Here is a 26,768-nt window from a genome sequence, read left to right as displayed (position 1 = left end):
GGGGGGGGAGGAAGGGAGGGGCTGTGATGGGGATCTTGCTGGATGGCTAATTATGACGATTTCCTCATTACTGTCTCTGGATGAGTGGTATTAGAGGCCCAGTAAACCCAGCTGGGCTGTCAGGGCACAGAACAGCAGGGGAACTAGGGGATGTTGGAACGGTTGACCTCAAACACACACACACACATACACACACACCCTCACTCACACACACACACACACACACACGATCAAACACACGCCAACTAATTACATATTTCTTCGTTGTTGGTGCAATACGCAATCGGATGACGATGACCCCCAAAGAGACGAGTTGATTAGGATTCCGTGTCTGGCCTCTTATCTTAATAGAATCCGATAAAGTCTGCTGGTTTTACGACAATCACACCAACCCAGCGCCAGCGTTGCCCCGATAACTCAGGGAGCCGCGGCGCCCGCAGAAAGACATACGGCGTGCCGTGGACTGTGGTGACCTTGAGGAGTGCGAGAAGAATCTCTCACCTGGTTGGCTGTGTTGATGTCAATGCCGTTCTTGATGTGGTCTAGGGCCTTGTCCAGGTTACCTGAGCGCGCAGCCCGCAGGAAACTGGTCGCAGCGTCGGCCTGGAGGACAGGAAGGGAAGACGAGAGGTCGAGAAAGAAAGAAAGAAAGAAAGAAAGAGAAAGAAAGAGAGATGTGGGAGGAATATATTTTGTCAGAGAGTAGATGATGGGAAAGTTACTATCAACTATTCAGCTATTATCAACCACACATATACAGAACGAAAAGTGTTCACTGTCACAGTTACCTCAAACTCTACACTGACGAACCAAAACGTTTGCGACGGGTCACTGGTGAAGCGGACGTCATTCATCCCCTCCCAACCAGGGCGTACGACATGGTCTGGGCGAACGAAACGGCAGCGTTCGAACGTACCCGTCAAAGTCCTCGTCTGTCTCTCCGCCCACGCAACATGATTAAGGTCAAAGCCCCGCTGCTCATCCTTCGACATCGGACGCACTCCATCTCCCAGAGAGACGGAGAGAAAAGGGCTAAAACCGTCTGACTGCAAACTGCCGAGCCCCTCCCTTCACAGAGGACTTTGGAACGAGGCCTCGGAAAGCAGACACGCGCCCATCTCTGCCTCCCTCTCATCACGCGAGGGGATTCGAACATGGCTGGCACGGACAGGCAGAGGCAGTCTGTGCCTGGAGGAAGTCTCGAGTCTCTACAGGGCTACTGACCCCGGCCCACGCACTCGCCATAGTCAATGAAGATCCGCCACGAATGAGGGATGCAGTCGTTTACGCCAAACTGGTTTAACGATATTGAAACGTTGTGGACGGACGGCCCCTGACTTCTGGGTTCGCTCTCGCTATCTCGTTTTCTTCTCACTACCTTCTTTCTATTTTTCGTTTCCTCGCCTTTGTCGTAATTCCTCCCACCCCCCCCCCCCTCCCTCCCCTGGCGGCAAGCCCCTGTGATGTGATTTCCAGTCTCTCGCCGTGTTATTGCACGGCTCTACCAGTCCATACCGGTCTCCCTTAGCATCATCCCTGCCTCCCCACGGTCTCTCTCTCCCTCTCTCTCCCTCTTCCTCTCCTCTATATCAGTGCTCCCTCTATCCTCCTCCTCTCCTGGGGTCTCCCTCCGGCTGAGCTCTCTTCTCGTGTCTTGCGGGTTGTCTCTCCCCCAGAGGGCAGGTGGGTAAGCTGTTCCTGGATTCCACTCCCTCCAGCTCTGCTCTCTCTCTCTCTTTCTCCCCCGACCCTCTAATGTCATCTCTCTCTCTTTCTGCCTCTGGATTTGCGTTTGGACATGATGTGCGCTCGGCGAGCTGCAACGAAGCCGGCGAGCCCTTCCGCACCGCGTTCCACCGGTGTCAGACCTCGAATTTCCGCGCAAGAGAGAAGGTCAGATCGACGATCAAATGGGAAGAGGAGTGACAGCCACCGATGAGAGGAATCGTTGGATGAATCGTTGGATAATCATTGGATACATTTGAGACGTTTCCCAGTATGGCAGCTGCGGTGGTTTACTATAATGTGTCTGTCTGACAGTAGGCTCTCATCCAACACCAATGTTGGATGCTCTCCTCACACCGTGTGTTGTGAGCGGGATGGAGGTAATTGCCAGTAAATGTCAGTGACTCGAGGTTGGGCCCGAGTTCAACCACTGTTGCTGTTATTAACACGGGAGGGGTCAGACGGCTGAGCGGTCAGGGAGTCAGGCTATTAATCCGAAGGTTGTCGGTTCGATTCCTGGCTGTGCGCCCAAAAAATGACGTTGTGTCCTCGGGCAAGGCACTTCACCCTACTTGCCTCGGGGGGAATGTCCCTGTACTCACTGTAAGTCGCTCTGGATAAGAGCGTCTGCTAAAATGACTAAATAATAATAACACTGTTATTGTACTACAGCTTTCGGTGCTCGTGTCGTTTTGTCTAAACCAGAGCATTCGGCATGTTTTCGCTGCAGTCTCCCTCCGCCCATCTTGCTACAGGACTTCACAGGTGCTGACTGATGTGTTGAATGTTTCTCCTCAGCGGGGCAGGGTGTGTGTGGAATGCAGAGTTCAGCTCCGCCTTCCTCCCCCAGCCTACAGTATCTGCACTCTGCACCCCATCTCTGGAGCCCATTCCTACGAACATCTATCATCCTGATTGTGCGGTTGAAACCGCGATTATACGCGACAGTCAATCAACGTGTGCGCGCGCCCGAGAAATGCGCGTGTTTGTATCGTTTCCTGGATGTGGAAATGGCTTCGGAACGCGTACGAGATCACATTCCAATCAGGTTGTTCTGATTCACAGGTCGGCTGGAATCAATTCTCCTCTCCAAGTCGCCCTCTCTCTTCGACCCTCCTCCCTCGGTGATATGCGGTCTGCTTGAAGCCCTGCATCCCGTCTCCTGTCGGACCCGCCTGCTAATCTGTCATCGGCGTGTGCAGTCTGTCCGTCGCATCCGGTAATCAGATACACCAGGCCAACACGGGTGATTTACACCCAGCATGCCCTTCTCCCTGTCTCACGTTCCCCCCACCCCATCTCTCTCCCTCTCTCTCTTTATCTCTGTCTCTCTCAACGACTCCCTCCCTCCCTCCCTCCCTCCCTCCCTCCCTCCCTCCCTCCCTGCCTCCCTCCCTCCCTCCCTCCCTCCCTCCCTCCCTCCCTCCCTCCCCTGGCATGCTCCCTGGCCTGCTCTCTCACACCCTTCCGTCTGGTGCATGTTTGTCTCATCACTCCTCCTCCCCCCACCACCCCCCCCCCCCCCCCCATGTCTCTCCCCACAGATCAGTGTGTCCCTCTGGTGTCATATCGATGTGAAGCAGTGCGAGGGGCGGTAGGCTGCGGCGCGGCGCGACCCACCCCGGCGCAGGGAGAGAGAGGTTGGGGGCGATCGAGAAGAGGGACTCGCTCCTCCCTCGTGCTCGAGCGCAGATTCAATTCGCTCCTATTGTCTCCCATCTGGAGGAGAATCTAATAGTGGAGGAGAATCGAATACTGTCTGTGGCTGTGGGTCGGCGTGGCTCCCTCGCTCCTACAGCGCGTGCGCATCGCGTGTTTGACGGCGTGTGCGATGCAGTGTGTGTGCGTCACGTGAGCTTGTTCAAGGCTTTCATTTTCTACAGAAAGTGTCGTGCGGGAAGGATTTAATCTTTGCCCCAAGGAGGAAGGCCTCGGTACACACTACGCAGGAATTGCTTCTGGCTTTTTCGTTCTCGTGACAATGAGGTGGTTTGAGCCTTGATGCATGGTGCTGTTGATAATACAGGTTTATGGCAAGACGGCATCTTGAGTCACACACAGCCACAGTTAACACACAACATTGTACACAGACATATATACGGTGCTTACCACAGAACCTGTTCGTACAGTCAGTACATCACGTTCTGTACCTGTGGCGAAAATATACTCACACGTGCGCGCCGACACGCACCGCAAGAACGTCACGCACAGGGACGGAAGGGTTCGACAAGCACATCGAGGAGAGGGAGGTTGAGACAGGAAAGTGTTGAAAAACAGACGCACACGCAGAAGCGCCACGGAAAACCGACTGCGCTCGCTCGCCACAGAACGACACACGACATCACACCACTTCTGCGGGGGGGGGGGGGGGGGGGAGCCGAAGAAAAACAATCCAAATCGGAAAACAAAAAAAAATACCAAGGAAAGCGACGACACCACACCACGAACATAGGCGCCACGGGAGTGGAGGGAGAAAGTGTTGAAGTACAGTATGCAGCGGTGGGGTACAAGTACAGTATATTTACTCTGTCATCATAGTGCCACACTCCCCGGGTCGGGTCCAGCCTCTCAGCGCTCATGCTACTGTCCTGATGGACTAGCCAGCGCTGAACCACATGGGCCTAGAAGACACATCAACACACACGAAGACAAGGCCAGTTCATGTGAAAGACATACAGAGAAGCGCACACACACACACACACACGTACAGTATGCAGATATGTACAATGCAGTGCCAACACCTTGCGTGACGAGACGAAACAATCTCAACGGGAAACACCCATGCAGGCAAAGTGTGTCAGCCACTGCCAGATCACTTTGAAAGGCACGTAGACATCGGCATCGAAAGCGACCCATCGAGATGAGAATTTGGCTGTTACGTCAACCAAAGAGCAATAATAGACACGCTAAGAAAATACATCAATCGCGTCGGGTAGATTCATCAGACGTCGAGAAAGACTTTCATTCCAAGCCAGGCACCTGGACGATGACAGCATGCACGTCAACGAAAAAGAACAGGAAGATACGGTACACACGAGGGGCACAAACGCACACAACCATTTACACACACACACACGCACACACTCTCCCACACGAACACACACACTCTGTTTCGTTCAGGAACAGCCAGGAGACAGCACAACCCTTGGGGGCTGAACGTCAGCTCAACCAAGCTTCAGCTACCCAAGGGACAACTGCCTCCTACCCACAGAACAGGGTTTAGCTCGCCTCGCTAGCAGTTTGCTCTGCCTCAACACAAACCGCGCAGCATGTATATGACTATAACATATATACAATAGCGGATCATGTCATGTTTATGACAATGTGCATGTGTAAAGACACATCATGAGTCATAAACGACGACAATAGTGAAGATCGGTTACCCAAGAAGAAGAGGACACGTATGTGAAGCCCTTGTGTTTTCTCCTTATTTGGAATTGCTCTGGCAAGAATCGTCCCTCATGCTAACTAATATCCCCCTGGGAACCGACTGTGATAAACGACAGATAGCTTTCCACTTAGCACATTCACTACAGGACTATCTCATTATAGAAAAAAGGGTCTATTGGATAACAGACGCGGACAGAAGAAGGGGTCAGATGTCACCACGGAAACACTGTCCCATGTCACAGGGCTAACAACATCCACGGTATCTGCCGTAGACATGTGACTTCGGGAGATCTTTCCACTGCTGAAAAAAAAAGAGCAATCCATTGACCATGCACTTACCATGCACCCCCCCTCCCTCCCTCCCTCCCTCCCTCCCTCCCTCCCTCCCTCCCTCCCTCCCTCCCTCCCTCCCTCCCTCCCTCCCTCCCTCCCTCCCTCCCTCCCTCCCTCCCTCCCTCCCTCCCTCCCTCCCTCCCTCCCTCCCTCCCTCCCTCCCTCCCTCCCTCCCTCCCTCCCTCACCCCCCCTCCCACCCATTGTTACTATCCGGGAATTCAATGGACACTGAGTTTCAAAAAAGCAACAGAGAACATAGTCTGAGAAATCAGCAGAGACCGTGGAACTGCAGGCCGACTCCTCACCACGCAAACCTCATTAAACTGATGAGGTCCAGTTGAAATGAGGAAATCCGCCCAAACGCATAATGATGACATGTTGGTGCTTGGCGGGAAGTAGATAATGTAGCAGACTGGCATTTGTAACTTCAGAAGTGATGACTGCTGGAAGCTGGCAGTGTCCCACTACAACTGGAGTCTGGCTGGTCCATGCGTAGCCAGGGAAAGCAGGGAATGTTCTGGAAACGGTAGCGTGCACACATATGCCTTCATGGCAGGAGAGCGTAGACAGACAAATATCCATAAACCTTCACACGACGACTACCGTCCAAGACAGACACAACAGCACGCGTGCACACTGACACACGCAATCACAGAAATAGCCTGCCTGACGTCAGCTTGTGTTAACTCCCGCAGACACCAGAAGGACCACAGAGAGACGGATCACAGTAATGAACCCCTCCAGGGTTCACTCACTCAAAGACCCCCTTCTACGCTGTCACACACACAGCGCGAGGCGGATAAACAAACTCCCTGTCTCACACACACCGCACATGTAATTATAAGAACTGTACACAGTTCCGCAAGCACGCATCCGTACAGCGCGTGAACACCCACCCACGACACCCACCCACGCGTCATTATCTGTTGACATGGTGGCGAGGTTTTGAGCGGCAACAGGCGCCGGGGTCCCAGGACGGCCTGGCTTGGAGACAGCCCGGCAACCAATGAGAGAGCGGCGACAGCAGAAGGGGAATGAGAAGACACACAAGCTGCTAAAACACTGGCAGGAAGGGAAGGTCATACTGGTCCTGGCATCCAAAACACAACACAACCACTCTCTCTAATTATAACCCATCGTCTCATGGTCACCGGGCGCTTTAGTCCTTCTTGTAACTGCCACTCTGCCACTCGGCGCATTCTGCCGTGTTGCCGCGCTGCACGACTTCACCGATGACAGACGCCTCTTTTCTGTCAGAAGTCAAGCTCGCGCATTCACGTGATGTCGTGAACCTGGGTCTTACGCAAGGCCTAACAAGTGATAAATGTTTTAAAGACTCTGTTTTTGTCTTGCCTCGTGTTCTTTGTGGAACTGTTGCCTGACTCTGATTTTGGGCGTTATTTTATTTTCAATTAACGTACTGTATGTATGTTATATATATACCGTGCTTATATACAGTATAGTAAGGGGATGACTTGACATAAAGCTCTCATAAACCAACAACAAAACCAGTACCACCATCAGTTCTACCACCAATAATGATAAGAGCAACAATACCAGTGCTTTCTAACAGATGTTGTCACGATTTAGACGTCATTTTAAACGAAAATAAAAAATGTCCCAATCCAGAGAAAACTATATCACTGATATCAATTCCATTATTTGCTAGACAAAGGTTGTAAATTCCCAGAAATCATTGCATCCCCTGTGCATAACTGGCAAGATGGAGTCATGGCCTGGAGAATGAAGAATCAATAACCCTCCCAGCATCCCTCCAGAGTGGGAGTTGATCAAATATTCATGGATGGCAAGACTTTCAGAGCGCGTGCGTACGTGCATACGTGTGCACGCGTGTCACGATGAGGCAGACATACCCTCGCACAAACACACACCTGTACAAACACACACGCGCGCGCCAGACACGCATGTACCCTCGCAGGACTAACCAGCACCACGCGTCAACAGACTTGAAACCCAGTCGACGATTTCAAGATGAGGAAGAGCGGGCCCAAAAAAAGCAAACAAACTCCTCCAACCTCATGAAAGTGTAATTAGACACACCGAAATAAGGAGCTTCCTGTTGTCTCCTCTCCCGCCTGAGCTAAAACGGAGGCCCTGAAATATTTATAGTCTCTGTCAGGCCAGTGCTTCTGCCATCCATTACAATCAAAGTATACTTTTGTTTCACTCTTATCTCACTGCTTCCCTCTCTCTGTAACACAGTCTGCTCCCTCCGGTGACTCAAACAGACAATAACTACAGTGTGAATACATGCCAATAAAGGAACACGCAAAAAAAAAAAAACAGTTTGAGTCCGTGACTTTCTACGCAGGCCACAGAGATGGCAGCCGCAATGTTGAAGTGCCTCGTCGAGCTGTTCTGCGGGAAAGACTATGGTTATAGGTTCTCTGTTCTGTGATCAACCTGCCAGTCATCCTCCATGTCGTGCCACCCCGACACTGTGCCCAGTTGGCCTTCCACGGAGGACCCACGGCCTGCACACCACCCTCCATCTGTGTCTCTGTGTCCCTCTCAATCAGTTCGAAAGGGTTGAATCCCGATCCCATTTCAGCTCTGAACCCTCCACCTTCAGCATTTCCATTCACTCTCTCTCTCTGTCTCTCTGTCTCTCTGTCTCTCTGTCTCTCTGTCTCTCTGTCTCTCTCTCTCTCTCTCTCTCTCTCTCTCTCTCTCTCTCTCTCTCTCTCTCTCTCTCTACTTCTACCCTTCTGTCTCTTTCTGTCTCTCTCCCTATCTCAGGTCCCTCGCTTCTTCCTGTCTCTCTCTCTCTCTCCCCCCCCCTCTCTCTCTATCTCTCCCCCTCTCTCCCCCCCCCCCTCTGTCTCTCTTTCCCTATCTCTCTCTCTCCCCCCTCTGTTTGCCCGCTCCCGCGCCGTCGTTTTTCCCTTTCAATATTCATGAGCACTGCAGAAGCGCCTGCCGCTAAGCATTCTGGGAAGCGCTCCTCAAGAGCCTCTTTCATGACGTCCCCCTTGAATGTCAACGCTAGGTGTGCTCACCTCTCGGGCGGTTAGAGGAGACGCTGCGTGAGCCAGCACTCTGGCAGGCTGTGTGCCCATACTGCATAATGCATGACACGACCATAACCCTCGTCAAACGCATTTATATTCATAAATATACAGCATATCCTAAATGCCTACACTAAGATACTAACCCTGTGACCTGGAATTTTAGTTGAATGGTATGCAGGGCGCAACGAGTATGCAGGGCGCAACGAATGAAATGACGATGTCAATTTGTTTGTGTTTATTTGTCGACTGCGGGTACGGTTGGACGTGTCGTCGTGTTCGGGACGTGGTCGTCCTGAAAGGACGTGGCTCCGTCGCCGGTGTCGTATCGTGTCTCTCTGTCTGCACATGGCCCGTGAGGGAGGGAGGGAAGGACATGAGAGGGGCCTGAGTGTCTGAGAGGCACGTGTGCAGGTCCTGCACGAGCAGTCGGCACGCACGCTCCATGACTCCACCGACTCCCACCGGAGCAATACACCATCACTGTGACAGAGGGGGAGGGGGGGGGGGGGGCGGAGAGGAGAGGAGAGGAAAAAGGGAGGGGAGAGGGGGAAGGACACAGGGTGGGGAGGGAAGGGGAGGGGGGGGGGAACGGGAAGGTGGGCTGGAGGATGGGACAAAGGGTGGGGTGATAAGGACAGCTGGAGAAGGAGGGAGAGAGAGAGAGAGTGAGAGAGAGAGAGAGAAAGAGACAGAGAGAGAGAAACAGAGAGAGAAAGAGAGAAAGAGAGAGAAAGAGAGAAACAGAGAGAGAAAGAGAGAGAGAGAGAGAGAGAGGGAGAGAGAGAGAGAGAGAGAGAGAGAGAGAGAGAGAGAGAGAGAGAGAGAGAGAGAGAGAGAGAGAGAGCACCGTCCACAAAGGGAGAGATGAGAAGCAGGAAGAGCAGGAGCAGAGATGTATTCTGAAGGAGATAGAGGTCTGCTGTAAAATCTAAGGTCAGTGACAAAAATACAGAAAGAAAGAGATAAAGTGACACTGACAACTAATTTGGCGCCTGGACTACCCGTGACAAGGTCAGAAAGGTACAGAATCCATCTTTCAATTGCGATGATCCATCACCGAATCAATCTAATCAATGTTGAGTGCAATGCATTTGACAATATCCATTCTGTGGATCACGAGGGGGCTTTTGACCTGGCTGAGAACAACTGTCACCTGTTTCCTGGTAGTTAGGGCTGCAGGGAGGGGCAGGATGTGAACCTTTTCATGACACACAGGCATCAATTAAAAAGCCACGGCAACATCCTTCCTTCTCGCTCTGACATCCCCTCAGGTGTGTGCCGCACACTGCACAAACACACACTGCGCAAACACACACTGCACAAACACACACTGCACAAACACACACTGCACAAACACACACTGCGCAAACACACACCGCACAAACACACACTGCACAAGCACACAGGCGCTCTTGATCTGTCTTCGACACCCGCCTCTCCCAAGACACACGACACCTCGCCGTGCCACTAACGCTCCTCCTCTGAAGGGAGGGAGGGAGGTCAGAGGTCACCCCCCCTCCTCCCCCCTCCTCCCCCCTCCTCCCCCCTCCTCCCCCCTCCTCCCTCCTCTGCTGTCACTCATCCGTTCTCTGGATTAGAAGCAACCTGACACCCAAACTGAGATTAGACCCGCCTCGACCTCCGCCTCATCGCTGTCTCTACTTGAGTATTCAGCACCACGCCAGTCTTCAGAATGTCAATTTAAACAGACAGAACAGGAATACAAATATCAGACCACGCCACGGGAACTGTTTTCGCACCCCCGGCGAGACAGCCCCCGCGCGAACGAGGGAGTCAGACGACATCCTCTGTCGTCGCAGTCCTACGGAGAGTCCTGTCTCGGAGCAGCCCGATCCCGTTTAGAGCTGGAGGTCGGGGCGAGTCACCGCGGTCACCTCGAAACAGGAGCGTACGGAGGCAAACAGGGCCTCTGGTCGGGGAGAGGTCCGCCGCGTGGCCTGGTGGGTGAGGTCACGGCCGGTTGCTGACTGTCAGTGTGGCTTGCGTCCACGCCGGGGACAGGGGCTAGGGAGAGAGAGAGAGAGAGAGAGAGAGAGAGAGAGAGAGAGAGAGAGAGAGAGAGAGAGAGAGAGAGAGAGAGAGAGAGAGAGAGAGAGAGAGAGAGAGAGAGAGAGAGAGAGAGAGAGAGAGAGAGAGAGACAAAGAAAGAGAGAGAGAAAGAGAGAGAGAGACGGGGCAGTTCCGCTGCCGTGCTGACATTGACTGACTGACCGGCGAATCGTCCCTGTCACTAGTCTGAACTGCCAAGTGCTCTGAAGCCGACAGGGCCCCGCGTGCGCAGGCCCGCGCCCGAGTAACCGCACGGACGCACTCTCCCCGGGAGGCTAGCGAGCACAACCACACTGCACGGCAACAGCAATACACACATTGATGAACACAGGTGGACTAAGACTCACACACACACGGAGACACGCGCGGAGCGTGCGCGCACGTGCAGACTCGTTCCAAAGTCAGCACATGCAAAGACGACACCGTCTCAAAGCCCTACGGGCGTCAGTACATGACATATGTTCCTGCCAGCGGGGGTGTACCGACACCGAACACACATGCGTACATCTCTGTCCGCAAGCAAGCGAGCACACACACACACAAGCGAAAAGAAACAGTACACTACGCTGTCCCACTGAAAACACGATCCCCCCCACGCGGAGATCCACCCCCATGTTCACACCCACTGTGTGAACCCCCCCCCCCCTGCCATCATATCCCAGAAGCCTTTTCTGCCCCGCCCTTGCAGCAGGGCGCAGGATGAGGAATAGCCTTGTTAGCGCCTCCACAAATGGGGTGGAAGAGGGGATGGCAGGGAGGAGTGAAGATGTATGGGGCCGGGGCAGGGCGTGAGGAGCGGGGGGGGGCGAGGGTAGAGGAGGAGGAGGAGAGGAGGAAAGCTGGGCCTAAAGCGGGCCAGCCTGTCGGGCGCAGAGAGGCAGCACGGCATATTAACGAGGAGCTGAGAACTGGAGGGTGGGAGAACCACGAAGACCGTAATGAGTCCTGAGCCAAGTGAATCTTGATCTCAGTCGGACCGATGGCTTTGAAAAACCCGTGATTAGACATCACGCCAAGAGGCGGGATGGCTCCAGGGAAACATGACTGCGCGTGTGCGCATGTGCGAGCGTGCATGTGTGCAGGGGTGTGTGTGCGAGTGCGTGCGCGTGCGGGTGTGTGTCACATCCAACCATGTCTGTCTGTGTTTGTGACAGCAGGTCGTCGCTAATCACTCAGTGGGTGTCGTCTTACGGCTCAGAGGCATGCTGGGAGGGAGGGGGGCGTGGCGGAGGCCGCACGCAGAGGACGAGGCGAGCGCAAGGTGGGGCAGAGGACGGGCAACCGCCTCCCCCCAACTCCCTCGGAAGAAGCCGGCACACCGTTTGCCGCCGGACGCGGACGGACGACAACCGCGCCGGAAGACCCTGCGTCAGCCCCTCGCGCGGCCCTCAAACACGGCTCGTCCCTCGATCGCGAAACACGAATGGAGCTGTTAGCCCTCAGCGGGTCTGCTGGCGCGATTCTGAGCCCTCCGTCCGATAGCTCTGATTCAGCATTCCTCTCCAGCCGACGTGGGCCGTTGAACCCGAGAGGAGCCATTCATCAGGGGGGGAGGGGAGGTCAGGGTCATCCCTGAGGCTGGAGGTGCACCAGGGGTTAACACATTCCGTGTCGATGCGGCAAGTAGCCTCTCCCCGGGGGCCATGGCTGTTTTCCATAAAACGTGAGAGCGAGAGTGAGTGAGGCATCCAAATGGGGAGGAATACTAAACAAGGTCCTGAGCTCAACTCATTAGTGGTTAAAACGCCCCAAGTTTCCCTGGGGCGCGTGAGATATGGAGAGTGGAGATCACCCTCTCACACACACACACACACACACAGACACGCACTCAACACCATGCTGTCTGGTCATCCATTCCTGCTAAGGCCTTTTTCTTCACAGAGTATATGACGGAATCAAAACAAACCCTTGACCAATGACGCTTGGGGCATGGCAACAGCAGTGCTGTGTCATGTATTATGGGATGGCACATAGACAACCCAGCGACCCCATTCCCTAGGCCTGTGCTCTACTAAAACGATTACACAGGGGCTGGGTGAGATAGCAACCAGACATGTCGATAGACAGCATCCGTTTGAAAACCTTTTCCTCTAACACAGACAAACATCCGTCTTCTAACACCCACCAGCTTCTGATGCTGGAATGATGGACTGCGTTCAACCAACTGATTAGCAGATGCACAAATACAATGGTCAGTGTGTCTTGAAGATCATGTTTGGCTTCACATACGCCCTGTAGTTAAAGGGAGACCTAGTTTGTAGACGTTCCTTTCTGGGCCCCGTGACTTAAGCAGTAGTTTGCTGTCATGTGGTGTGATATCAGCCATGTTGGAACACATCCCTGGGATCTGCTCTGCTTGGTTCAGAATATGTTGGATGTATAAGAATATATGTAGGAGACAAGTGCAGACAGAGGCACTGTTCTAGAACAAAGCCTAAATTAAACTGACTGAGAAGAGAAGATGGCCAAGGATCAAAACAACCACTTTGGCCCAGAGTGGAGAGCCTCAGTTACTGTCCTACGCGCAAGCTGGTGTCTACTTCAAGGATAAGTGTGTGTGTGTGTGTGAGTGCGTGTTTGTGTGTGTGTGTGTGTGCGTGTTTGTGTGTGTATACCAGAGTGGACAGGTGTGGAGAGGAACAGCCCGCGGCATTGTTTGTCCTTATCAGTGTGCGGTGTGTGTGAGAGTGCATGTGTGTGGGCATGTGTGTGCTTGTGTGTGTGTGTGTGTGTGTCACCTTGCTCCTCCTCCAGGGCTCCTGGTGCCGAGCCAGCACTGTCCCTCTGTCACTCTGTCACCTACCCCCCCCCCCCCCCCCCGCCCCCCCCCCCCCCCCCCCCTGAAAATGCCAAGTCAGCCTCCAGGACTCCTTCATCGCAAGCCCACGTACGGGAATAACGAAACAGAGGTTGTGTGCGCGCGTGTCTGTGTGTTTGTGTCGACGCACACAGTTTAACCCCCCCCCAAAAAAAATCCATACGCGTCAGATGATAGCCGTCCATCAACAGCTGCAACTCAACCCCCGGGTCCGTCCCGCCCCGCGCGGCCGCGGGGAGTCTGTGACTCACGTCTGTCCTTTCCCGCTGTCCCCTGAGCAGCGTGGACGGCTCCTGTAGGGGGCCTCCCGCCCCCTCCCGCCCCCCCAGGGCCAGGGGCACCAGCCCTGGCTCCCCCAGCACCTCGCACCCAGCTGAGGGGGAGGACTGAGGGAGGCCAGGCGGAGGGCGAGGCCCAGAGTGAGTCGTGGCGTATCGTGGGCTCTGCCACAAGCACACTAACACTGACTGAATACACCCCCAAGCAGAGGGGAAAGTGAGACGAACGCAGAGGAAGAAAGCAGAGAGGAGGAGAGAGAGGGAGAGAGAAGGAGAGAGAGGGAGAGGAGCAGAATTCGTAGCACGAGCGTATAAATGAGAGCATCACATGAAAGAGGAGCAGTTGACCTTTGTGAAGGGCACATGAATACTGCAATCCCCGGGACCGTATAGGCCGGGGCCCGGCCCGCGTCACAACCCACGGCCCCCCCCGGATCCCAATCTCACTCCTCTAATCCCACCGCGCTGAACGTGTTCGATTGAAATTTCCTTCGGTGCGCAGGACTCCTCCATTCCAAACACGTGGGTTTTTTTTTTTGAGCATGCGCAGCAGGGGCAGGTATCATGGCGGACATTTTCCGGCTGGGACTCACCGGACCACGTCAAAGTCATTATCGAAAGCGGCGAGGGTGGGGTGCGAGCGTGTGTGTGTGTGTGTGGAGGGGTAGGGGAGGGGAGAGTGTTCGTCACTTAGAGAGCGCTCTCTGTGACTTAATGAGGCACAATGTGCCACAGTGCACAGCACATAACAATGGGCCGCCGAAACACAAATATATATCCCAAGAACCCAAGAGGCCCAAGAGGTACTGTTCACAGGAAACTGCAGCCAATGAGCAATGACAAGCCCCATGTTTGTAAACAATATCTAGACCACAGACAGTCCTCCAGAATAGTCCTGTAGCCACTAAGCAGGGTGCTGACTGTCAACCAACTGACAAAACAAAGCCATGGCTTTGCGCCAGGTGTTTCAAAGTGACGTGTTGCTAATACTACCACGCCGGTCCTCCTTCAGAGCACGGCCCAGCAGGGAGCACCACGGCTGGACAGATGGACAGGATACACAGCCCTCCTCCACTGGCTATCTGTCTTATCATCGCCAAGCCGCCCCTCTTCCCTCCCCTCCCCTTCCCCCCCCCCCCACGCACACACACCGCCCCCCTCTTCTCCTCTCTATTCTGTCTCAGAGAGCGGTCCAGTCTGGGACTGTGTTATTCCGCCTGAAGCGTATAAACACAGAAGGAAAAAATAGCAAGCGACTGTGCCGCAGCCCTGATATCATGGTATGTTAACCCCCCTCCACACACGCACGCACACACAGATGCACTCTCTCTCTCCCTCTTTCCCTCCCTCCCTTGCCTTTCCTCTCTGCTGTGTCGAGGCACCCAACTGGAAGTCCCAAACTGCACTCATATAAATACTTCATCCCTGATTCAATTTTAAACTGTGGGTGGAAGAGAAGAAAAGGAGAGCAGAACGAAGGGTCGCGCTTCCCCTTCTCCCTTCGCCCTTTTCTCCATTATCTCTTTCTGTCTCCCTCTCCATCTCCCTCTCCCCTCTCTCTCTTTCTCTCTTTCTCTCTCTCTCTGTCACTCCCCCTCTCCCTCTCCCTCTCCCTCTCTCTCTCTCTCTCTATGTCTCTCTCTCTCTCTCCCTCTCTCTCTCTCTCTCTCTCTCTCTCTCTCTCTCTCTCTCTCTCTATGTCTCTCTCTCTCTCCCTCTCTCTCTCTCCCTCTCTCTCTCTCTCTCTCTCTCTCCCTCTCTCTCTAATGGAAGTCAGGGTGAGTGGGGGTGGACCCATTAGCTTGCCTTTTGTTCTCTCCATAGGATTATTGTAGCTTCTGACTTGAAAGATTTGATTATAAATGAGAGGTAAAAAAAGAAATTGCATGTTTGCCGTCCGAGTCAATCGCAGCTGATTTGCATAATGTCGGAATAAAACAGTGGGCCAGGCGCTCGGCAGGCGTCCAGAGAGGAAAGAAGACGGCCTCGCGACAGATGGACGGAGATATAGATAGCAGGGGGGAGCAAACTGGTCTGAGACGAGGAATGAGAAATGGAGAGGATGACCAATGGGAGCCAGAGTTTGTGTGCGTGCGCCCGCGCGTGTTTTTTGGTGCCTGTGTGCACCGCATGTCTGTGCGGGGGCGCGTCAATGCGCGTGTGCCTGCGCGTGCCCTAGGTCTGTTTACAGTATGTGTAATGGGGCGTGCGTGCGGGGAGGCATGCGTGTGTATGAAACTCATCTCGGTGATCAGCTCTCTGTCAGAGAGCCAGCCCCGATGAATCAGCTCCCACCCAATGATCCATCGGCAGTTAATACGGGGCATCACTGCAGGGGGACAGCCATGAGAGGCAGACACTGCTCCCTGAACAGCCTGTCGTACTACACACACACACACACACACACACACACACGGCAGCCAATGCCAAAGCAAGGACGCCGCTGCAACCCAGCTCACACACATGTCGATGTTGTTCACCTGCCGCAATAATCTCTTGGGCTTTACTCCTACAGCATCACACATGCCCTTTGCTAGGAAATGTATGACCGAAACAAACGCCCCCCTGGCACCTCAGTCTACAATGTGCATTGTCCAACTATCGACACTATGCCCTTAGTACAGCAGGTTTTAGGCTCCCATGCAGGGTTCGAAATGACCTATGAACCTTGCCGAATCCAGCCCCCGACAAAATATTCTGAAATATTCTTATCTGTATATTTTTCTTTTACTGTTAGGAAATCTTATGTTTGGAATTTAATCATTTTAAATGATAATTTCACTCGTCAAGCTGCAATTACATCAAGCCCTACAGACATGACCAATTATAAAAGTGCCAATTTTGATATAAAAATTGATAGTCCTACTGTCTTATACAGGGTTTCAGGGCCCACCAGCCGCCCCTCATTTCAAACCCTGCTTCCCTCTATCATACGCCCTTGGGAGAGCAACCACACTAGTCACTGCCTGTGGCGGATACCAATCTCCAATCTGTCTCTGGAAAGGACCCCTTTCACCCTGTAGCTTACAGCATGTATGCATTCATGGCAAAGTTGTACAGTGAGAGCTGTGAGGGAGGTGTGCGTGTGCGTGTGCGTGTGTGTGTGTGTGCATGTGTGTGTGTGTGTGTGTGTGTGTGTGTGTGTGAAGTGGTGGGGGGTGGCAGCACTTCAGCACATTAGAAGGCTCGTCTGGACACACGATACACATGGACCTTGAGGAGGGCTAATTCCATTGCGTAACCTCCGCCCCGCGTTTCCTAATGAGAGAAAGCCAGCTTCGCTCCTCGACGAGCTGGATAGTGACGGGTCGACTGTGATTACCATCCTCCGTGGAAACCTGGTGAAATGATCACGGAGACCAACGCCCACAGTGACATCGCATCCATGAATCTATGAGGGACTGGTTCGGAGGCATTGCTGGTTGAAATGAAGGATGGTTAATAGTCCTGTTGTAACATCTACTGTTATTGGTCTATACCTGACACCACTGATGTGCGATTTGTAGCGTAGCTACACGCGGCCGGTGTGTCAGGCCCCTTCATTGGTCGGTTCCTCTCCCCAGTCCTGGTGACTTGGATGTCACATCAAGTCACCCTCTCCTCCCATCCCCCCCCTGAGGTACTGAGGTCTCACTCCCGTGCTGTATGACACACTCTAATCTCCATGGCAACATCCATCATTTCACATGCCTGCTACTTGACCCCGGGGGTCATGATAAACTTTGCCCAATAGATTTATAGCCATTACCCCTCCCCTGCATGAGAGTGCTCTGATTGGCTAGTCCTCCGGCTGAGGTGATGGATGACCTGATGAATGGGCGGGAGTAGGGGGAGCAATTTGATAGGTGAGATCTCCAAATGAAATATCTCCCGAGTAGGGATTGGCAGAATTAACTCGCGGACTTCCTCAAACCTGAGCAGCCAGGACTGTGTCCCAAACCCTCCTTTACAGCTGCCACAACTAAGGCAATGATATCTACAGATACAATATCGGATATACAATATCTACAGATACGATATCTGATATATGATATCTACAGATACGATAATGATATCTACAGAAAAGTATTTCAAAGGAATTTCAGGTGTGCCATTTCAAGTTATGGTCTCCATTTTAGAGATTGCCAAATATCAGAGCCAGGGTTTCCAAACAGAGGTCCGTCAGTGACCCAGGTCAATGGATGGCTGGTGTTCCTTTGCCCCTCCACCCTCCAGGTAAATCTTTGCCACTCCAGCACTCCTCTCATCTCATCCGTGTGCTTTCAGACCAGCGGGCTGGACAGAGACAGACGGAGAGAGAGAGGGAAGCCAAACCCATCTTAAAAAACAGCCAGTCCTTTGCTTCCTAGCTTATTTTGGTGAGGTGGAACAGGGGGAAGACTCAGGGACTAACAGATGCTGTGGAGGACACCCCCCAACCCTCCCTGTCTCCCCTCAGGATCAGGTTGGCAGGGCATCTGTTGGCAGAGGGCCAGAGATTTGGGCTAAGAATTCAAATGAGCTCCAGCAAAGTTTCCCAGGTTCTGTGGCAGTTCAGATGAAGCTGTTGATTTGTTGATGACTTGATGCAGAGAGCGCTGTGGTCTTTCTTTAGGAGCTGTCGGATGATTTTCTGGTATGTCTGACTTCATCACATTAACAAGCCATGAGACCTAAAAAAGTCACAACCATTTAGAGGAATATATATATATATAGGCTACAGCAGTGGTTCTCAACCCTGGTCCTCAAGTACCCCCTGTTCTGCATGTTTTAGATATTTCCCTGTTCCAACACACCTGGTTCAAATTAATGGTCGTTAGCAGGCTTCTACATAACTAGATAACGACCCATTCATTTGAATCAGGTGTGTTGGAGCAGGGAAACATGCAGGACAGGGGGTCCCTGAGGACCAGGGTTGAGAACCACTGGGCTACAGTATCTAACATCAACTTCAGTATAATATATATCCTCACCAACTGTGCTTGTGGTATAGACTAGTATGTAACCTTCTGGCATAAACCAGAAGCACCTTTCAGACTGTTGACAATCGATTGTTACCCCACCACACACACACACACTGACACACAATGCTCTCGTAGGGAGCCCCGGGGTTGCAGCAGCTGTCAGTACAGCTGTAGATGAAACATGTGGAAGAAGGCCTTCAGCTGGTCAACCCCCCCCCTTCTCACCTCTCATCTGTCCTCCACACCTCTCACCCCTACTCCCTCCCTCTCAACTCCTTCTCTGACTTCGTAACTCCATCCTTCTTTACTCCCTCCCTCCTTCTCTGCTTCCTCTCGCCCTCAGCTCTTCTTTCTGCCATCCCTCTCTCTCTCTCTCTCTCTCTCTCTCTCTCTCTCTCTCTCTCTCTCTCTCTCTCTCTCGTTATGACATCATTGGAATGTTTGTGAGCCGTACGAGTTGTCGGGTATGGCTCTGTCACCACATGGCGATTACACGGCCAAGCTGCCACCAAGAGCCGAGTCAACAAACTTGAGTCATCCGGAAGCATGGCTGGAGCACGACCAGCATGACATCAGTCGTTTACCAATGTCTCTCAGTCATAGTGTGGGCTCCTCTCGATTACTCACTAATCTGTCCATTAACGCTCTTGACACGGTGGTCACGTTCATGGAGGCACAGAGTCCACTGTAGCAGCAAGCACGTGTGGGTCTCCTTGGTCCTAAAGTAGTGTACAGCTCGGGCCCAACCGAGGAGATGGTGTGTACGTAGAACATCGACCCCCCCACCGTCTAGCGTGTGGGGCTGGTGTTGTATCGCACGCTCACTTCTTTGCTCCCTCGACGGGATTACGTAGGCACTGAAGGGCCAAGACCTCACACCTCTGTCTGGTCTGGAGCACATGGCATCGCCATGGGAGGGATTAGAAGACGGCTAGCTAGCTAGCTCTTTATCAAATGAACACTAAAGGGAGGGGCCTGTGCAGGCCCGTGGTAAGGCTTGTTTTGCTGTGTACTGCACGCCTCTTTGTGGTCAGAGTGAGGTAGGAAGCCACTGAGCGCGTGCAGCGGAGCCCGCGAGACCGGGCGGATCCGAACCTCCGCTTCTCTCCGCCCGCCATACCCGCCGTTGCCACGGGGAACCGCGTCCAAGGCACCCCAGCAGGGATGCGGGGACAGCGTCTGACTCTGGGCAAGGACACACACACACGTGTAGCTGTGCCGTGCATGCTTATGAATCCGACTCCTATGCACACGCAACGTACTGTGTGAACCCCATGCCCACCGTCCGAACAAATACGTTCTCTGGCTCACTTTCTTGCTTTGCTGTATTTCATGTTAAATGTCATTTTCCTTCAGTAAATAGAGCAAAAATAATTTGGGCTGTGCTGCACCCAGCAATTAGCACATATGACAGCACATAAGGAGATATTAGCTAAATTGATCAAATACTACCTGCCAGTGGTGCTGCGGGCTGCATTTACATCCGCTAGATAAAGTTGAAGCCAAAATCACATCAACAGTTACTGTAAACCAATTTGAGACGGCGTAACTAAATGAGTGGGTAGGACCTTACAGATCGATAGCACCAAGGTCAGGTGACCGGCAATAACCGACAGCGGGGGAGATGGGATTACTGTTGTACGGTGATGCCATAGCGACGGTTTTAAACTTGAAGTTAACCTCCGCCTCTGACCTCCTACTCTAATATTTCCCACAGAGCCATAAACTAAACCGTACGCCTCCTACCGATCTGACTTTGAGGCGGAATGTTCCTATTCAAGAAATGCTCGCCTATGCAGGATGAGAATGAGACAGACATTCCGATGGCATGGTTCTGGGCTGCAGTGTAACTTTAAGCAAGAAGGGGTAAATATAGCCTGTATCTGAACTAAGAGGTGCTTACAGATCAATCTGACCTTGCTTCATTCCGCTCCCCGTCCTTTGAGATGCGCAGACGCACACACACGCACGCACGCACAATCCCATACACAACCTCCCGATCACACACACACACGCACCGGTCCCTTGGAATCTGGGCCAGTCCGCCGTTTGAGTCTCACACACGTAGGCACACACGTAAACATGTCCCAGCATACACCGGGAGTGTATTCAAACTCTGGCTCCACAGGAATCTAGGGCAACGTATTTACTACCTATGAATGCACGGTCCTGTAAATCAACCGAGCTGGGTTAGGTGCCTCGTTTCATGGTTATTAGTAACTGAGCCTTCTGGATTACAAGCACCATCTCTGTATTGAGCGATACGGCCCTTTAATCAGCGCTCCACTCTCCAGCCCCCAGGCTAATTGGCATGCACTGACGTGGCACAGTTTTCTATCTACGCGGCTCACGGAACTCGGAGCAGGGCGTTAAGTTCTCTGGCCTTCCGAATCCTAGCTTGGGTCCGATCCGGTGGGTCTACGGCCCCCACAGCGCGGAACAGCTCGTGTTTCCTTCCTGAGACACGGCTACCTCAGTCAGAAGGGGCAGTTCTCGAGGAGTGCGTTTGCCTCTGAGGGCACACCCCAACAGATTCATCTTCAGAGGTCTGGTTGCAGGAGGTTACATAAACCATGGCGCACACAGGCACACAGACAGGTCGCAGGTCCGCTCCCATACTGTACACATACTTTGTTCTCTGACAGGTACCTCAGCAGGTCTTTTTGCAGATGATCGCAGGAAGAAAACACCTCAGGGAGCATGGAAATATTCAATCTATATGTAACGCCCACCACGTGTGCACAACAGCCATTTAAAACAGACGAGAGAGCCAAACTCCACAGGGCACAGAGCTGGTCTACGAAACTGTTGCACTGTGATCTCATCTACAATCCGTTCAATGTCACATAAAACCCGCGAGTTAAGGAAGAGAGGGTAGCATTCCCTATACAGCCTTGCAGCTGAACCCGAATAACGTCTGGAAGCTGTTGAACGTTCCAGAACTCAATGGGTTTCTCCGGAGGGTTCTTGCCGACGTCAAATTCCCCAGCCACTGCCCCGACAAGGCTGCAGAGGGACATGGCTCTCACCGAGGGGGCCGTCGGTGCAGAGAGGAAGGATTCGGGATTCCTTGGGATTGATTTGTCTGGTGTTCGCTGCAACAGATTGCCATGTCCAGCCATGCAGAACATTGAATGATTGGAAAAAAGGCATGGAACAACATGGAAATGCGTTCCTTATTTTCCTTGTTGACGCCCATGTTTGCGATTGCTGGAGGTTATCGATAATCACCGCGTTGAGTGTCAAATCGGGAAAAGGTTCGATCAGGTCTCGGCGATATTCCGATGTCAATGACAAACACACATTTGGGCACACTGATGCCTGTCATTTCTAGCGTGCACGAGAGCGACGCAAACAGTTGCAGGATAGAAAATATTCCTTCTGGAACTCTCTCTTCCCTGCATCCCTTGTCCTCTCTGTCCCCTCTTCCATTTCTATTTCTTTCCATCCCTCCCTCCCTCCCTATGCATCACGGCGTCTGTATGTGGAGACCAGCGATAGAAGGGTTCCTCTGAAAAGCATCATTAGCAGTGGCAACATGGCCGCCCAGATGCCCTGACATCACAGAGTCTGTTTCCCACTCCGATAACAACCGTCATGTGTAATTGGGGGATCATTTTCACCTCGCTTTACTCCTTACATTGCACCCTCTTTCCCCCATATCTCTCTCTCGTTCTCTCTCTCTCTGTCTCACCACTACACTGTAACAGCATTAAGATGCGTCCGCTAGTCTGAATACTGAATGCTTAGCCGCTCTGAGAAAGGACGTAAAGCTTCACATTTACACTACGGCATGCGGTGGAGCAGGTACGCGAGAGCTCCTTTCATACCTCTGGTTATATACCTCGGCTTCTATACAAAGGAGCCACACGGAGCCATTTGGGGATGGGGTGGGGATAAGTGCTAAGGAGGTAATGGTTGGAGCTGTCATGGAGACATCCCTTCAGTGAAACCGGCCGCTCTCTATAGGTGGAACATGGGAGCTTCGACGCACATATCCCTCCCCCTCTCTCTCTCTCTCTCTCTCAGTTACACACTTAGACATTAAAGTGTTCAGATGCATGACACGTTCTACAGCAGGTTTTCAGGAGGAGAACACTGTAGAGAAAGGCAACAACAAAAACATAAACCACACAGTCACAGCACCGATGGCAAATCAGGAAGCGCGTGTGCGCGTGTTCCGTGCTAAGAAGGTACATGTGCGCGTGTGACATGACGAAAATCCCAGATCACCAGTCACCCAACAGCACCACTGTCATCCACCCACCCACCCCATCGCCCCCCTCAACCAGACCCATCTCATCCACCCCCCCCCCCTCCCCCCCATCTACAATGTCTGACTGAGCGGACACAACCTGCGCCGGAGCATCTGTGCATGACTGGTTAACACACTGCGTCCTTGCAGCCGCGTGACTGTGTGTAATTATACATGTGCTGGAGACTCCCGACACAAACCTGCGCGATGGAGGGAGAGCGAGGGAGAGAGAGAGAGAGAGAGAGAGAGAGAGAGAGAGAGAGCGAGGGAGAGAGAGAGAGAGAGAGAGAGAGAGAGAGAGAGAGAGAGGGAAAGAGAGCGGGAAACAGACAGATAGAGAGAGAGAGAGAGAGAGAGAGAGAGACAGAGAGAGAGAGACAGACAGAGAGCGAGACAGAGAGAGAGACAGAGAGAAAACAAACACCGACACCCGTTCCAGAGGATGGTCCGGGTACCCCCGCGTACCTTACGCCTGCGGTCCCTCGACTTGTTCCTCTTCTTGTTCTTCTCCTCCTCCTTCTCCCGGAGCTCTTGGGCGGCGGCCTCCGCTAGGTCCTTGTTCTTGCGGAGCTGCTTGGCGGCTTGTGCCATGGTGCCGCTGCTACTGCTACTGCTGCTGCTGCTGCTGCTGCTGTGGCTGCTGTCGCCGTAGCTCCCCGCCGCGTCGCGCTAACACCCGTCCCCCCCTTTTCCCCGCTGCACCTGCCCCGGCTCTGACAACGGCGTCGGCGGCCACCACTGCGTGGGTGTGTGCGTGGCGGCCGGGCAGAGCGCGCGCGATTGCGTTGCGTCGTTCGAGAGAGAGAGAGAGAGCTTGCGAACGTGGTGCTCCGGCGACGGACCCAAGCAGCCACAAAGGAGATGCTACGGCTAAGTGCTGCTGCTGCTGCTGTTGCTCCTACTGCCGATGCTGCTACTCATCCAGCCAGGCTGTTCTGCACTGAGCCTGTCTCCCCTCCCCCCCCCTCCCTCCCTTTCTCCTCGCTCCCTCCCTCCCTCTCCCTCTCTCTCTCTCTCCCTCTCTTTTCCTCCCAGAGCTCGGACCAGTCACGCAGTCCTGCGCGTCAAAACGGCAGGGATCCTGCTGCAGAGCTCACTCCCTCACTCTGGTTCTCGCTCTCCTTTGCTCTCGGTCCGTGGCGTCCTCCTCTCCCTCTGCTCTGTCGTTCCCTCCGCTCCTCTCATCCTCTGGCACCTGTGTGTCCTTTGCCCGCGGGGCTTGGGTACAGTGTGCTGTGTGTGGAAAACATGATCGGCGAGGGCACCAGAACTGCAGAATCCTTCTTTTCTTTTCTCTCTCTCTCTCTCTCTCTCTCTCTCTCTCTCTCTCTCTCTCTCTCTCTCTCTCTCTCTCTCTCTCTCTCTCTCTATCTTTCACTCTCTCTCTACCTCTCTCTCTGGGTCTTGCTGCTGAGCCTCCGCTTCGATTCCACTGCTCCCTCCTGGATGAAAATACAGAGGGATGTACGTCAAGCCTGTCAGGGCAGATATGGACTGCTCTTTAACCCATGCTAGGGTCGCTCTATGCTTAGTGTTGCTCCATGCATAGTGTATGGTGACCCTGGTCCTATTGGGAAGAGCCAATCCGCTTCTAACACGGTTCACAATCAATTACTAACCAACCAAGTGAATGACATCACTAACGTATTGCAAATTGTATGTGCGTCGTGCAACAATCGTTGCCCTTCTCGCGCTCTCTTTCTCTCTCTTCCCCCATCAGCCTGGGAGAGGAGGACGGCTATTGTATGGACGTCATGGATGTTGAAGCAAAATATCTAAAAGCAGCAAGAAAGAAGAATTGAGAGAGGCAGAGACAATGAGAGAGAGAGAGAGAGAGAGAGAGAGAGAGAGACAGAGAGAGAGAGAGAGAGAGAGGGAGAGAGAGAGGGAGAGAATGAAGGAAAGTGAGCAACTGCACCTGTTCACTGCATCCCAAACAATATTTCTTTGTATCTATATTTATTTATTCGATCTGCACAATGCAGTAGGGAATATCTGCTTCCTGTTATTGTCACTCAAAAATCCACTTGTATTCACAACAGATTGTACCATCATAATACTACCTGCCCCAACTCTAAACACAATGTAGCCTAATATGTAAGGGAATTGTTATGTTGACAGTGAAAGGCAAATTCGATCAATTTATTAATATTCGAGTCACTGTTAACGTCATTGTCAAAGTCCAACTGTGTGCTCATTACAACGTCGGCAAGAGTTGTTTTTTTTAAGAGTAAGGGAAAAGGAACCGACATCATGCGAAGGGTGCTTCTATCAACACCCCTGCATAAGAAGGATGTTGCGGTGCAATGTACAAAGCTTTAAAACCAACAGCCACGTGACAAGAAACATCTTTATGTATTTTTGTCACGATTGCATATTGCCAATGCATTTCTGTTTCTTTTGAAATGACCTTGAATCAATTGAATATGCCAAAATATGAATGTGTCATTCCTTTTACCAGGTCATTGTTAGCTACATTGTTCAAGTCAAACGGAGGCTGTGTATCAGGCAGGGTTGGTGTGGGCGCTGCAAGGGGCTGGACCAAATATAGGATCCCTGTGTGAATATAATACGTGCCAATTCTGATGAAGTAACCTTGACGAAATGCTTTGCTGCCATCTACAGTCGGCTACCGAAATTGTCTAGATAATATTTTCCAAGACATGCATGTTGATAAACATTAAAAAGCAAGGATGTGGAGTTGTGGACAAACATTTGGTAGGCTAAATAGTCGCCTGGTTAACTCTGAAAGGCGAAGAAAAGTTTCTTCCCTGGCAATCGTTTTGTTGCCGTCTAAAGCAATTGATGCTGTGTCGAAAATATTGAAAGTTAAGCCAGTGTCTATAACTGCACTTCAACTGAACCTGCACGAGCTGTGCAGATGAAACTAAATATAATCAAATATAACAATACTTAACATTACGATAAAGCCTTTCCAAGGTCAAGCAAACACGAGAAACGTAGTATTTAAGTGACCTACCGACATGGGTGAGTTACACTAAGATATTTCTTAATAAGTCCCTTCATAAGGTCCCTTAATTTTGAACATTGACGTTGATTCAACATGTCATTCGCTGATGATCCTAAATAGAGACCATGTATAATCGGTGACTTGCATTTTGTGTACAGTGTAATTCTGTAAATATAGGCTATTTACTACTATTTATTTATTAATAATACTCAACACATGAACTTTTAGTGCTGCAATGCAAAATTACGAGTATTGTCTTTATCAACGTGAAAATGGAATATCGAATTAATAAACCCCCGAAAACATTGCGCGCCCAACATCACCATTGCTTGAATGAAATAATTTGACTCGACTGCAATATACCTCAGGACACGGAGGGACAGGAATCAGAGATAACAACACATGCAAGCTGAGGAAGTCAGATGGCTGAGAGGTGAGGGAGTCGGAAGTCAGAAGGTTGCTGGATCGATTCCCCGCTGTGCCAAATGACGTCGTGTCCTTGGAGAAGGCACTCCACTCTACTTGCCTCGGGGGGAATGTCCCTGTACTTACTGTAAGTCGCTCTGGATAAGAGCGTCTGCTAAATGTAAATGTAAGTATGTATGTAAGAAAATCATCTAAATGTTGTTTTTTAAGTGTAAAATACATTTCATTGTCGGACAACTTCTGAATACTCTACAAAATGAAGAAGCTCAACTCTGCGTTGTAATGGCCGTTGAAATGTCACTGAAGCATAAGTCAATTCTGCCTGTAAGGGTGATATAGTGAACAGAGAAAGAAGGGGTAAGTTTTTATACTTTATAATATTACAACAATTTTATATGTTATAACTTAACATTGAGAGTGAAAGCAAGTATCAGCATGTTTAGAGCTATCCTTCAGTCATTCTCAGGGACCACCCGACTACTCACCTCTTCCTCGGTTGCAGGCGCTTGGACGAGCGCATCTGTT

The 26,768-nt window shown here is 52.0% G+C and overlaps 1 protein-coding gene across 2 annotated transcripts in view; it reads right to left on the bottom strand.

The window, feature by feature from the left end:
* The window catches only part of ank1b (ankyrin 1, erythrocytic b), a 50,442-nt gene extending 27,005 nt beyond the window's left edge, over window positions 1-23,437 (bottom strand). For both annotated transcript variants that reach the window (XM_084693635.1, XM_084693634.1), the window contains exons 1-2: window positions 23,312-23,437; window positions 502-603 (exon numbers count right to left, since the gene is read on the bottom strand). In XM_084693635.1, the coding sequence (XP_084549761.1) occupies window positions 502-603; window positions 23,312-23,437 (228 nt within the window). The remainder of the gene's footprint in view (window positions 1-501; window positions 604-23,311) is intronic.
* Window positions 23,438-26,768: the final 3,331 nt, after the last annotated feature.

This window comes from Hypomesus nipponensis, chromosome 27, assembly GCF_054491055.1.
Source record: "Hypomesus nipponensis isolate SF chromosome 27, ASM5449105v1, whole genome shotgun sequence".
NCBI classification, from domain to species: domain Eukaryota; kingdom Metazoa; phylum Chordata; class Actinopteri; order Osmeriformes; family Osmeridae; genus Hypomesus; species Hypomesus nipponensis.
This window is presented reverse-complemented; position numbering and strand designations above follow the sequence as displayed.